General features: G+C 32.6%; 1 protein-coding gene and 1 long non-coding RNA gene across 9 annotated transcripts; both read right to left on the reverse strand.

Annotated features, from left to right (window-relative positions):
* Nucleotides 1-479: 479 nt before the first annotated feature.
* Nucleotides 480-6192, reverse strand: LOC112704029 (uncharacterized). 6 transcript variants are annotated; one of them, XR_011863810.1, is made up of 7 exons: nucleotides 6025-6192; nucleotides 5838-5928; nucleotides 5322-5387; nucleotides 4797-4912; nucleotides 4356-4440; nucleotides 3489-3696; nucleotides 2604-3376 (listed from the first exon to the last, which is right to left on the reverse strand). It is a non-coding gene; the product is annotated as an uncharacterized lncRNA (long non-coding RNA). The 6 variants fall into 6 exon arrangements; XR_011863814.1 differs by lacking the exons at nucleotides 5322-5387; nucleotides 6025-6192 and adding an exon at nucleotides 480-1679 and having other exon boundaries at nucleotides 2858-3376; nucleotides 5838-5997; XR_011863812.1 differs by lacking the exon at nucleotides 5322-5387 and having other exon boundaries at nucleotides 5854-5928; nucleotides 6025-6106.
* Nucleotides 6193-6897: 705 nt separating this feature from the next.
* Nucleotides 6898-11347, reverse strand: LOC112702760 (uncharacterized). 3 transcript variants are annotated; one of them, XR_011863815.1, is made up of 4 exons: nucleotides 10543-11347; nucleotides 9833-9982; nucleotides 8087-9681; nucleotides 6898-7604 (listed from the first exon to the last, which is right to left on the reverse strand). XR_011863815.1 is itself a non-coding variant. In XM_025753929.3 (3 exons), the coding sequence occupies exons 1-3, from the start codon at nucleotides 11140-11142 to the stop codon at nucleotides 9658-9660; spliced, it is 774 nt and encodes a 257-aa protein (XP_025609714.1). In that variant the 5' UTR covers nucleotides 11143-11347; the 3' UTR covers nucleotides 6898-9657. The 3 variants fall into 3 exon arrangements, 1 of the variants encoding a protein (XP_025609714.1); XM_025753929.3 differs by having other exon boundaries at nucleotides 6898-9681; XR_011863816.1 differs by lacking the exon at nucleotides 6898-7604 and having other exon boundaries at nucleotides 9458-9681; nucleotides 9833-10003.
* Between the last annotated feature and the right edge of the window lie 1195 nt (nucleotides 11348-12542).

The raw sequence follows: 12542 nt of genomic DNA on the forward strand, positions 1-12542 counted from the left end.
GAATTAAGCAATTAGAATTTGGGTTTTCAAGTATGAATTGCAAAAGAACTCTTGGCTAATGTATAGGAATTGAGATCACTATCTTTGTCAAATAACCATATATTGACAATTATGAGGGAACAATCCTATCAAGTCTACTTCTGTTCTTAAAGTATGTCAAATAGACTTGATCAACATCAACCCATAAGTGTCAACCTAGCTACCAATTAACTTAGTAGTAGACTAGTGTTAATGGGTATCAAATTGACCAACAAAGGTTTCCAAATCATCAATCCAATCAGACTCAGTGACTCAAGGTCACTCAATTCCCTTAGCCTAGGCCAAGAGTATGAAAAACTACTCCATAACTAGTGAAAACAATTCATCAAACACTTGATGTGCAATAGCCAAAGATATAACCAAATTGCAAAATTAAATAGAAATTAAAGCTATCAACTAACAATTATCAACAATATCAACTCAACTAAAACCATAAAACATGGAAAACATCAATGCATTAATGAGAATTCAAAATTAACAAGGTTCACAAAATGAGAAATAAAAGAAAACTAAGGAGAAGAACACAATACTAACAAAGGAATTAAGTAAAATTAGAACTAAAGAAACTAAAATCAAGACAATAAAACTAGAATCAACAAGCTCCAACTCATAAATTCAAACAAGAAAATGATCAAAAGGCACTAAACCTAGAGAGAAGTGAGAGTTTCTTTCTCTAGAAAAAAAACTAGCTAAAATTAAGTCTAATTGTCTCTATGCTTGGTCGTCTCCTTCCCACTTCAATTATTGGCCTTTTTCCATTCAGAATCATGTTGGATTTGGGCCTGCATTAGCTCAGAAATCGCCAGCCATATTTTCTTTAAGTGAGTCACGTGCTGAACGTCATGTGTACGCGTCGGCTGAACTCTGCACAAGTCACGCGTACGCAGAAGGTCACGTGTGCGCGTCAGTCAAACTTTGCAATTGTCATGCATACGTGTGAGAATCAGCTTCTCACAACTTCTATTCTTCATATTCCTTCCACTTTTACGTGTTTCCTTTCCATCCTCTAATCCATTCTTGCCCTATAGATCTTGAAATCACTTAACAAACATATCACGATATCGAATGATAATAGGAGAGGATTAAAATTTAGCATTTTTAAGGTCTAAGAAGAATGTTTTGAACTATGAAGCATAATTAGGAAGAAATCATAAAAACATACAATTTATATGAATAAGTGTAAAAAGTATTGATAAAACCCACCAAATTCAACACAAGATAAACCCTAAAATTGGGATTTATCAATCTCTCCACACTTAAACACTAGCATGTCCTCATGCTAAAGATTATAATACCAAAGAATATAGGGATTGGGAAGACTTATGGAATGCAACCTATCTATATGGATGCAACTAATGTACCTAATGCAGATGCTTCTACTTACATGGTTAGAGTAAATCAATCTCCAAGAACATATATGAACATATAGGGCTAAAGTATTATGATGATCAATAAATTCCACTAATTCAAATTTCAAAATAAAGCATGAATGAACTTACAAGATGAAACCTCATGAAAGCGGAGAACATAGGATTGAGGATTGAACCCTCACCGGAAGTTGTACTGTAATCACTCGTGTTTGAGGGTCGATTCTCTCAAATCTCATATAATCTTGCTTTCTAAGGCTTGTTCTTCTTCTACTAATCAACATATGTTCAATGCATGAATACACATATCAAGAGGTCTTTCCAAGAGTTGTAATGGGGTTAGGGTCAAGGTAGGATTGTATTTGGTCAAGTGGACTAAAATTTGAATCTTTGATTAACCTAAACTTCCCACCTAACCTAAGACAATTCGTATAACTATAATGTAAAGCCTAACCACCCATTATTTATCCTTTTCTACATATTCATGCATCCTATTGTTAAGTACAACACATATGCATTGTCATCACTACTTTACTTTGTGGCAATTTGTCCTCTTTTTATTACTTTTTTTATATATTTCTTTTATTTTTCTACATTTATTTATTTATTTATTTATTTTATGGTATATACATAAGATATTAATACATATTTTTAAGTAATGAATGCATAAATATGTACCCAAATTTTCTAAAAATTTTCAACAAGACTCATGAAATACCCAATTCACCCAACCAATGTTTCCAATTCCAATTTCTACTTAAATCATGCACATTCTCACTAGTCTAAGTTGACCAAATATTCAAATAAAGGACATTTATTATTTTTCACTTAGAGTTAGTGATTTGCTATTATAAAGAACAAAAGGAGTCAAATAGGCTCAACATTAGTTTACAAGGATTGATAAAAGGGTAAGACCATTTTGAGTATGTGAGCTTTAATGAACAAGGGCCTCAATCACATAAATGAATTCACACATTAAACAATGGACATATAGAATCAAGCAATCCAAAAATTATAATCTTAGAGAGAACAACACACACCAAACAAAATATTGGTTGAAAAGATGCAACCAATCATCTAGGGTCAAAATCTCACTAGGATTGTGTGTTCTAGCTCTAAAATTATATTCCAAAATTAATTTTTTCAAGCAAGTTCAACAAAAAATTTAGCTCCAATTAATGGGATGCCCTAAAACAGTTTTCTTGGAACAGAAATCATTACTTCAACCAAGTAGTCATAGTAAAAAGTGGTTGGATGAAAATCAATTCATCTAGTTCATGTGCATCCAATCACTTAACAAGCATAGGTAAGATATGTACAAACTCTAAATATATTTACAAACAACTACTATGTAAAAAGTACTCAAATGCAAACAACTAACTACAAAATGCAAATTATCCTAACTAACAAAAGAAAATTAAGATCTAGGTATTGGAAAGAGGGATTGTTACCTATGGAAGTCAGTCATCGACCTCCCCACACTTAAAAATTTGTACAGTCTTCCATACCATTTGTGATTAGCAAAATGGGTTCGAAATTGCCACTTCCAATGGCCATAGGATGGTGGGACAAGGGCGTCTCCATGTCCACCTCTTGATTGCTTTCTTCGCCATGATCCGAAGTGGACTTCGAAGTGTCGGGTTCCTCCATAGGTGGGTTTGTACAACCAATGAGCTTCTTTAAGTAGTCATAATGGCGCTTGTTGTGTCACGCAATCTCCTCATTTTTTGACCTTACCGGTCTATCTTCTCAGTGAGCTCAATCAATAATTGGTGGGTAGATGGTTGAGGTACATGTGGTGATGTTAATGATGTTAGGATATCTGAGTATGGGTCCTTATCCTTGCTCTTGGTTATAACTTGAGGCCTAATCCATTTCCCCAAAATTTGTCGTTCTTTAGAATTCTCGCTTTCACATCATTAGCTTCATGTGAAATGGGAGGTTGCCAACTGTCTGAACTCATCCCATAGCTTGTCAGATGAAAAATGTATTTATCAGCATGTCTTGGTTCACTCCTCATTCAATATCAACATACAATCACAAAGTAAAACAATGAAAAAAATTAAAACTTGAAGACTCAACTGTGTCCATGGGGTTTTCTTGGAGAGTGGAGAAGGAGCTCAGGGAATCCATCATGAAGATGCCAGTAGTCCACATGGGAAGGACTCGAAGCGACAATTTCAGCGACTCGACTTGTCCTACGGTGCATAGGCTCCATGGATCTTTGATTGAACCATTTTGATTTAAGTCATTCTTTAGGTTTCTTATTATGCAAGCTTTGTTTAAAAATCTGGAAAGGAATAATAATATGATAATGGTTTCTTCAAATTTAGGACATACAAGTACTAAATTACAAAATTACTCTACATTCTTATAAAAGTAGAATGTTGCAAAAGGAGATCAAATGAGTAAATATTCAGTCTGGTCCTCAAGATTGTGACCATGATTCAAATTAATCCTTGAGATTCGAATACTAGCAATCTAGTCCCTAAAGTTGCGATTTGTGTGATTCGCTTTGACTCTTTATCATGGTCATAAATTAGAAAGTTTAACTTCAATGAGTGAATTGTTATTTTTAAAATATGGAGGACTAATTTGAATTTGGCTGCAATCTCAAAAGTCAAAATGAACCTTTACTTAAGGTACTAACAAATTGCCTTTGAAGATGTTAGCAAAAGATTTCATTAACCAATATATAATGAAAAAAGTTAATCAAATGTGATCAAAGTTTGAATCAGGAACATAGAGTTTCCGATTTTTCATGGCGACGACAGCCACTTGAACAAAGCTAGTAAATAAGCTACTCCTTGGTTTAACTTTAACATACAACGGCAAACCGATGATGAAACTAAGAGCAGATATGAACATTAGTCCTGCAGGCACTCCAAAGCCAATTATCCATCCCAAATTTTCAATGAACAAAATTTTAAGATTCTAAATAATATATACCTAACATAGAAGATGTTGAGTCACTGACTTTATGTGACAATCTCAGATGTGGATAAGATCTTGATGACTACTTGTTAAGTAATGCCTGAAAATGATTTGAGAAATAATCATAAACTGCAAGAGCAAAACTCAGATACAAATCACATTCTAGACTTTTAATTATTCTTCTATTTTTTAAATAAAAAATTTCTAAATTATTTCTATTGGACTAGAATTAGATTCTCCATTGGGTCAAACCTGTAAATAATTCTAAAACTAAAAAAGAAGGTGAAATGGCTGTCAGTGATTATTGACCTCTGGTCAACAATAAACAATGCGTAAAAATACAGTATATGAAAGAACAAAATTATGTAAGTGTTAACTAATTCCCTCGTTAGCTGGATTGCAATGAAGAAAAGCAAAAAGTAGTGACACGTGGATAATTAAATTATCAAAGGGTACCTAAAATATGTTGGGAGCCATGATAGACAAGTGTAGTGACCCCAGCTACCACAGAAGTGAGCATATATCATTTTTCATACAGCAGGGCTTCGGAAAAAGGACTTCCAAGGCACCTCCTGCATTTGAGAAACAAGACATGAAACAGAGGTCCATTCCAAAACTATATTACAGCACAAACACATAACACCTCGTCTGTTGCATTCTCTCTCACACACATATCCTCAACAGTTACAATTAGGGTTGTTATACTTGGTGCAAACTCCTATGATATTCCACTCAAGAATAAGGACCTAATCCGATGTTGTAGTGTTTGAAGTTAGAAAATTAGATATTTTTAAGAGGAGGAAATAAAAGAAGATGCTAGAAGGGTAACATGATGCAAAACAAAATGAGATCCAACAATTAATTATTAAAAAATTAAATGTTAGAATATCATAATCCCAGCCAAAGAGAACTAAAAAGTCACTCCTCCCTTCAAGAAGACAAAGTAGAAGCTCAGAAATTGTCATCAAGTATTGAACATACCTTCAAAGAGCTGTTCAATACCTTAGAGTTTCCATGATTGGGTCATGGTACCTTGGACGCTTGTGACTGAGACAATTGAAGGCAAAAGAAGTGACAATAACCCAATAAACCATAAGGCTCAAAATAATAAGTCAAAAGAAAAAGGGGTAAAAAGTAATGAAAGGTACACGAAGAAAACAAAAATAAAAAACTATGAGTACTCATATGAAAGAGATCCAGCATTTAACTGCACCTCACCTCCTTTAAGAACTTGAAATGCCAAAAACCTTCAAATTTCAACTCAACAAACAAGCCACGATTTTAATTAAATTTGCAGCTCAAGAAATTTATTGGAAGAACTTCATTACTTTGAACTAATAGGCATTTGGAAACCTGTAACCCCCAAAAAACCAAATAAATAGAATACTGATTCCTAGCCAGGACTTTGGATAAGGGGTGGAGTTCTAAGAAGCCTGACAGATAGTACAATATCAAAATTGAAGGTAGAGAATGAAATAAAATAGAAAACATCAGTACCATGAGATATGCATACCCCATAACACTTCCAACACTCAAGCCACCAAACACAAATGCCACTACGCGTGAGCGCTCTTCCAATGGTATTGACCTGCATATGGCTTCCATTCGAAAGAGTAAGTCTTAGAATCAAATGCAGATACAAAGCATAAGTTTAACCAAATAAATAGTTAGTTAAGACAGTAACCAGCTATTTCACTTAGAAGTTGGATTTTGACAGCTACTCCAAACAATTGTTCTTAATGTTTTGCATCTTTGTTTAAGTTTGAATTATTATCTTCAACAAGAGAATTTACAATTATTCAAATACAACGAGGACACATTTGGTTGGGGCTAAGTTGATATGGGACAAAACAAACAAACACACAGTTGAAAAGTTTTAAGATATAAGATATATAGTAACATAAAGTTCTTTGAAGCATTGACGTTAGGATTTTTGCTAGTAAAGAATTTTACAAAAATAGTCGCATTGTAGATATAGATTCTAAACCAACAGAAATTCCTTCGTGCAGAACGTTTTGATTGTCACAAGTAACAAACCCCTTTGAAATTGATAACCGAGTATTCAAACCTCGGGTCGTCTTCTCAAGGAATTGCAGGGAGGTATGTTCTTATTATTGGCTATGAAAAAGGTAAAATTGGGAATTTTGGAATTAAGAAAGAAGTATGACAAGTAATTTAAATGACAATTAAAATAAATAAATACTGTAAAGCAAACTTTTGGCAAGGTATGAGAAATTGGAAGTCCAGACTTAGTTATTCTTATCAATAATAATGAAAGTTGAATCTTAATTCCACTTAGTTAACCTTTGCTAAAGCAAAGGAAAGTCAAGGGACTAATTAGTTAGACCTTCGAATCCTATTTATTTTCTAAGAAAAGGTTGGGATTATAAAAGTTCGGTTCAATTAGCAAGATAACAGTTATCAATTATGTTGAGCTAAGATAACTCCTGAGTTACTGATTTCTTAACCAAAACCAAAAGGGAAGGAAATTAAATCTACCAGAATAAGAATATCTTCAAATTGGGAATGATCAATAACATGAATAAAAAGAGCAATATTCAACTGAAATACCTCAAGTAACATTAAATAAGAAAATCATAACATGAATGTAGCATAAGCCAAATAGGCAACATAACTAATACAAACAAGCATTAATGGTATCTGAAAATAAGTGATAACTGTCAAGCAAAAGAACATTGAACCTGGTAAAAAGATAATCCTTGAAGCAAATAAAATCCTAAAACTAAATCCTAATCCTAAAGAGAGAGAGGAGAGAACCTCTCTCAAAACAAAATCTAAATCATGAAAAGTGAATTATGAAAAGCATGATTATGAATGGATGCATTCCCTCACTTTATAGCCTCTAATCTGTGTGTTCTGGGCTGAAAACTGGGTCAAAAATAGCCTAGAAATCACTCCCAGTGCTTTCTGGTCCGTACAGGTCGCGGAAGAGTGACGCGGAGGCGTCGTCCACGCGTTAGCGTGGGTTGTGTTCCTGCCAGGTCAAGTGGCTGCGTGATCCACGCATTTGCATCGCCTGGCATCGGGGCAGCTATGAAAAATTATATATCGTTGCGAAGCCCCAAACGTTAGCTTTCCAACGCAACTGGAACCATCTCATTTGGACCTTTGTAGCTCAAGTTATGGTCGTTTGAGTGTGAAGAGGTCAGGCTGGACAGCTTAGCAATTTCTTCAACTTCTTGTATTCCTTCCACTTTTGCGTGCTTCCTTTCCATCCTCTGAGCCATTCATGCTCTGTAATCCCTGAAATCACTTAACACACATATCATGGCATCTGATGGTAATAAAAGAGGATTAATATTAACAAATATAAGACCAAAGAAGCATATTTTCAATCATAGCACAAAATCCGGAAGGAAAACGTAAACTCATGCAAATAGTATGAATAAGTGGGTAAAGATTTGATAAAAATCACTCAATTGAGCATAAGATAAACCATAAAATAGTGGTTTATCAAGCATTTCTTCAAACACCTTAAATGCACTCCCAAAAGCACAAAGAACTTTCATAAAAAATGTTACCTGTGAGTAACTATATATCATTTTTCAATTGCAGATCATGAGAAGTTTCAATTAGTTGAGTGAGAAATACAATTGTTACTATCGATCTACACAAGTTACTATTCTCATTTCTCATGCAATTACTACTTCAGGAAAAAATAGGAAAAGTAATTTCAATCATTTCTCTTCTATTTGTCATGAAATAATAGATTAGGATCTACGTACCTTGAGAGTTTCCAATTCAGATCCTAGAGCAGAGATTTTAGATTGAACTCGAGATATCCTAGAGCACCCGATTTGTGATTTTCATTTGCGAAGCATGAAATTGATGAGGGGAGCAACATATTGAAGAGGTGGAGCGAGAAATTCAGGAGGACAGAGAGGTGATTTCACCATTACAAAGCACTAAGAGCGAGATGTAGTTGAGAATAGGCAACACTTTTTGTAAGTTTTTCAAAAAGTTAAAGGTATTTACTAACATTTGAGTATAAATGTTATTTAATATTTAATTTTACGATAATTATTAATATTTTAATAAATATTACAAGATATATAAATATTACTAAAAGTCTAAAATGTAGTAGTGATTTTTGAATACCCGTGGATATTCTTCTCTCCCGTAAGAGAAAATAAACAGGGATCCCTGATTTAAATAGAACAAAAACAAGGGATATTTTACTAAATAAAAAAGAAAGATCGAAAAGGAGTCTCCATCTCATAAAGATCCATTACCATATCTATGGTCAGATGAAAATGGTTAGAAAAATTAGGGTTGGAGATAGTGAAAAAAAAGTCACAAGTGGATAGACTAGGAATAGGAAAAGAATTTTATTTTATAATTAATTATAAATTATAGGTAAATCTATTCAAAAATTAATTTTTTTAATAAAAGAAACATTTTAAAATTTATTGTAATGTTAAAAATGATTTAAAAAATTAAAAAAGATTTTAAATTCAGACAAAAACTTTAAAAATTAAACAATACTTTACCTTAAACACAATTTATCTAATGAATTTTGTGCACATACAAAAAATTATAAAGCCTTTTAACAATTTCGACATTTCGAAACACACGCATAATATTATTCTTGGGTAATCTAAGTGGTGTCCCTTCAATTTTATAGTAATAAACATAAGATATCAGCAAAACCAAACTGTTGTATTATTAATTTATTATACATTTATAATGTCAACTTTTTCTAGTTTTCTTGTTGCGTTTTGTATTTATAGTATTCATGCTTATTAAATTAACTCACAAAATATCCCCCCTCTTTTTTTCTTGTCGATTTCGAAATTAAATATATGCTTTTCATGTAAAATAAGGGGGGAAAAAATCAAAATCGGAGGTCAATTCGATTTTCTACATAAGAGCCATGCAATGTGCCCATTTAGCGAACCTTTTGATGTAAAGTCCATCACTAACTGACAATTTCAGGCCATGCTTTAAAAAATGCACAAAAGGGTAAAGACACCAAAAAGAACACAAAATGGAAGTTAATGACGAAACTGGTGGACCTCACCAATACAAAGTCCACCAAACATTAAAATTTCCCCAAACTAAGTAATTTTCATTAGTTGAAAAAGGACAACAAAGTATTTGGACCAGAAATTAGGAGCATATATATTTTATATTTTTCTTTTTCCAAATTAATATGAATTGCAAAGAAGATGATAATAATTAGAATGGATAAATACAAGAATATTTCATTTAGAACCAATTAAAAATAATTGTACGACTTGTCATCTTAGATATTTATGAAAGATATTTTTGGAGTTGCGAAGTGGGATCTTCTACGTCAGTGTCTCTTCACAAAGCGACCCTACAAACCAAAAATATCAAGGAAAAAAAAAAGAAAAAAAAAACCTGTTCCTCATCAGAAAACAAAAAAGTGCCCAAATTGCAAATTTATAACCAATAGAAGAGAAGCAAATAAATAACATGGGAAAAAAAATTGAAATTCAAAAAGTGACCTTGATTCTTGGTCTTTTATCTGCGTTTAGTTTCCGAACTTGGTATCTTATCTTCTTGGAGAACAATCTGTTCTGGCGCTTCTCTTTGTACCTTAGAACACTTGCTTCCCTTCTTGTTCTTTCTTCTTCTAATACTGGCACTTCTCCCATCTAAGCACAATAGTCATGAGGCTAATACTATCTAATTAACAAAATAATAAGAGTATAATAATTATGAAAATATGTTCTAAGAATTCATTTGCAAGTGAGAATTTAATAATAATAATAATAATAATAATAATAATAATAATAATAATAATAAAAGAAAAAATTATCACTCTTAATTAAAACATTTAGATCAAATAACAACATCTTAATTGCTAAAATCAAGTGAAATAGCCCAAAATTTTGAAACAACATAAAATGTTATATCAAAGAAAGAAGATCAAATTAAATTTCAACCAAAAAGAAAGACTAATAATGATATATCATTAGAGAGTAACAATATAGAAATCTGAACAATAATTATGATTATTCCAGAGAAATACTCACCGTAATTATATTCTAAAGTTATCTTAGGAAAACATCAATAATGACAAGATATATTTGAACTCGAAATTATGAGTGAATCCAAACATATTCTACACATAAACTTGCAAGCATACCTTCACGAAAAAACAGTGAAAAACAAATATGAAGATTAAGGGAGTGAAGAAGATGAGAAGACTAACATAGTAGTAGCCATTGTTGGTGGTTGCCAATGAAAGTGAGTAGTCATCAGCCCAGAGAGAGCCACGGTCAGACCAAGCATCCAAAACCTCTTGATAGTTCAAATTCAAATTCAAAGCCACCATCTTTTCATCTTCCACTTCCCAAAACCCAAAAATATTATTGTTATTACTTTCTTCTTCCCTCTTTACTACCATCTTCTTCACCTCCTCCTCCATTAGGCACTTGTTATTATTGCTTATTCTGCTATCATCTCTTACTACTACCTTCAATTCATTTTCTGCTTCTGGGAATTGATGATGATCCTCCTCCCATTCCATGAAATCCCAATGAAGCTCTTCATCATCGCCACTACAACTAGTTACCATTCCCTGCTGTGGAGATGGTAACAACTTTTGTTCTTCTTCTTCTTCTTCTTCTTCTTCTTCAATGTCCAAGACTCCTTCAAGTTGCTCCAAGATACTGAATTCTTCATCATCATTATCGTGGTATAGTAGTTGGTGGTTATTGGAAAAGGGTAATATGGAGGAGGAGAAAGTAGCTTCTGGCACTTCTTGTTCTTCCTCTTTCTTTGGACTTCTAAGCAGTGAAGTGTATCCCATCTTATCTCTGAAAACGGCTGTTTCTCTTTCTCTATCCTTCTGTGTTTTTGTGTGTCTCCTCTTCGCTTTCTATTTGCATAATAATGCATTACACTGATGTTTGTTTATATCTATATCTATATTTATATGACTACTATAATTATAAAAACTATCTTCTTAGGGGGGTCAAATGATAACACACTATCTCAATATTTGGCAAATTTATCAATATGCTGTCAGCCAGAGGAATGTTACATTAATAATAATAATAATAATAATAATAATAATAATAATAATAATAATAATAATAATAATAATAATAATAATATAACCTCTAACAAGAAGAATAAGCATGGTCAATTAGTGGAGGAAATAGATAATCCACATATGCATAGAAGGATAAATAGACATATCGAAAAATATAAAGAACTAACTCTATATAGCCAACTTAATATAGCAGTTAATTTTTTAAAAAATCCTAATTTTAAAATTTAAAACGTTTAAATATGCACCAACTATTTAAAAAGTCCTAATTTTAAAATTTAAAATCTAAAATACGCTTCTTTTTCACCTTTCTTCTCATAGTCGTAGTGGAATGCTTCTCTGCTGTTGTCACTGCAACCTTGGTGCGCCGGTCTTCCCACAACTACCACAAATGTGGTGGCCTTGGTCGCTGCGTTTGTGCTTCCCCAGTCATGTTCTAGAGCTCTCTTTGTCGCGGAGTTGCATATTCTTTGGTTCCCAGATATGTCGCTTCCACTACTTGTTGTTTCTCATGGATGCATGAGTGGTTAGCGGCAACTCTCCATCAAAATTAGTCATGTTGAACGCAACCTAGAACTCTTCTTTATAGCATCAATAACTTCATCAATTGACGAAGGAGACTCAAAATTAATCTCTTTGTCTGTGAATTATCCTTCTGTTGAAGACAATGTTGAGGGTGTTAATCTTATTCTTTGTCAACATAATGATCATTTATGTTATCTAATATTTAAAATTTTGGATGATTTTTTTCTGTTGATTTAAATGTTTGTATTGTTTGAATTTAAATGTGTTTTTGTTAGGTTTTGTATGTTTATGTAGCGAATAAGTTGGATTTATTCATTATATTTTGTATGTTTCAATATGAATGTGGATAGTTATTGGTTGTTAGTTTTCAACATAAATGTGGATAGTTATTAATTCTGGATTTTGTTTTCCAGATCTCGTGTTTATTTTGTACGCATTTTGGATGTTTCTTTCTGTAGTATAATATATGTTTTTATCCTAAATTTGGATATTTATTAGATGTTAGATTGCAGATGTTTCTTTCAGGTCATGTTCAGATCTTTTTTAAACATTTTGGTTATTCTTTTCTTTCTTTTTTTTGAGTAAACTACTATTTCTACCAATAAAAGTTCAGAACGCTGACAAATCTATCC

This window comes from Arachis hypogaea, chromosome 7, assembly GCF_003086295.3.
Source record: "Arachis hypogaea cultivar Tifrunner chromosome 7, arahy.Tifrunner.gnm2.J5K5, whole genome shotgun sequence".
Taxonomy (NCBI): domain Eukaryota; kingdom Viridiplantae; phylum Streptophyta; class Magnoliopsida; order Fabales; family Fabaceae; genus Arachis; species Arachis hypogaea.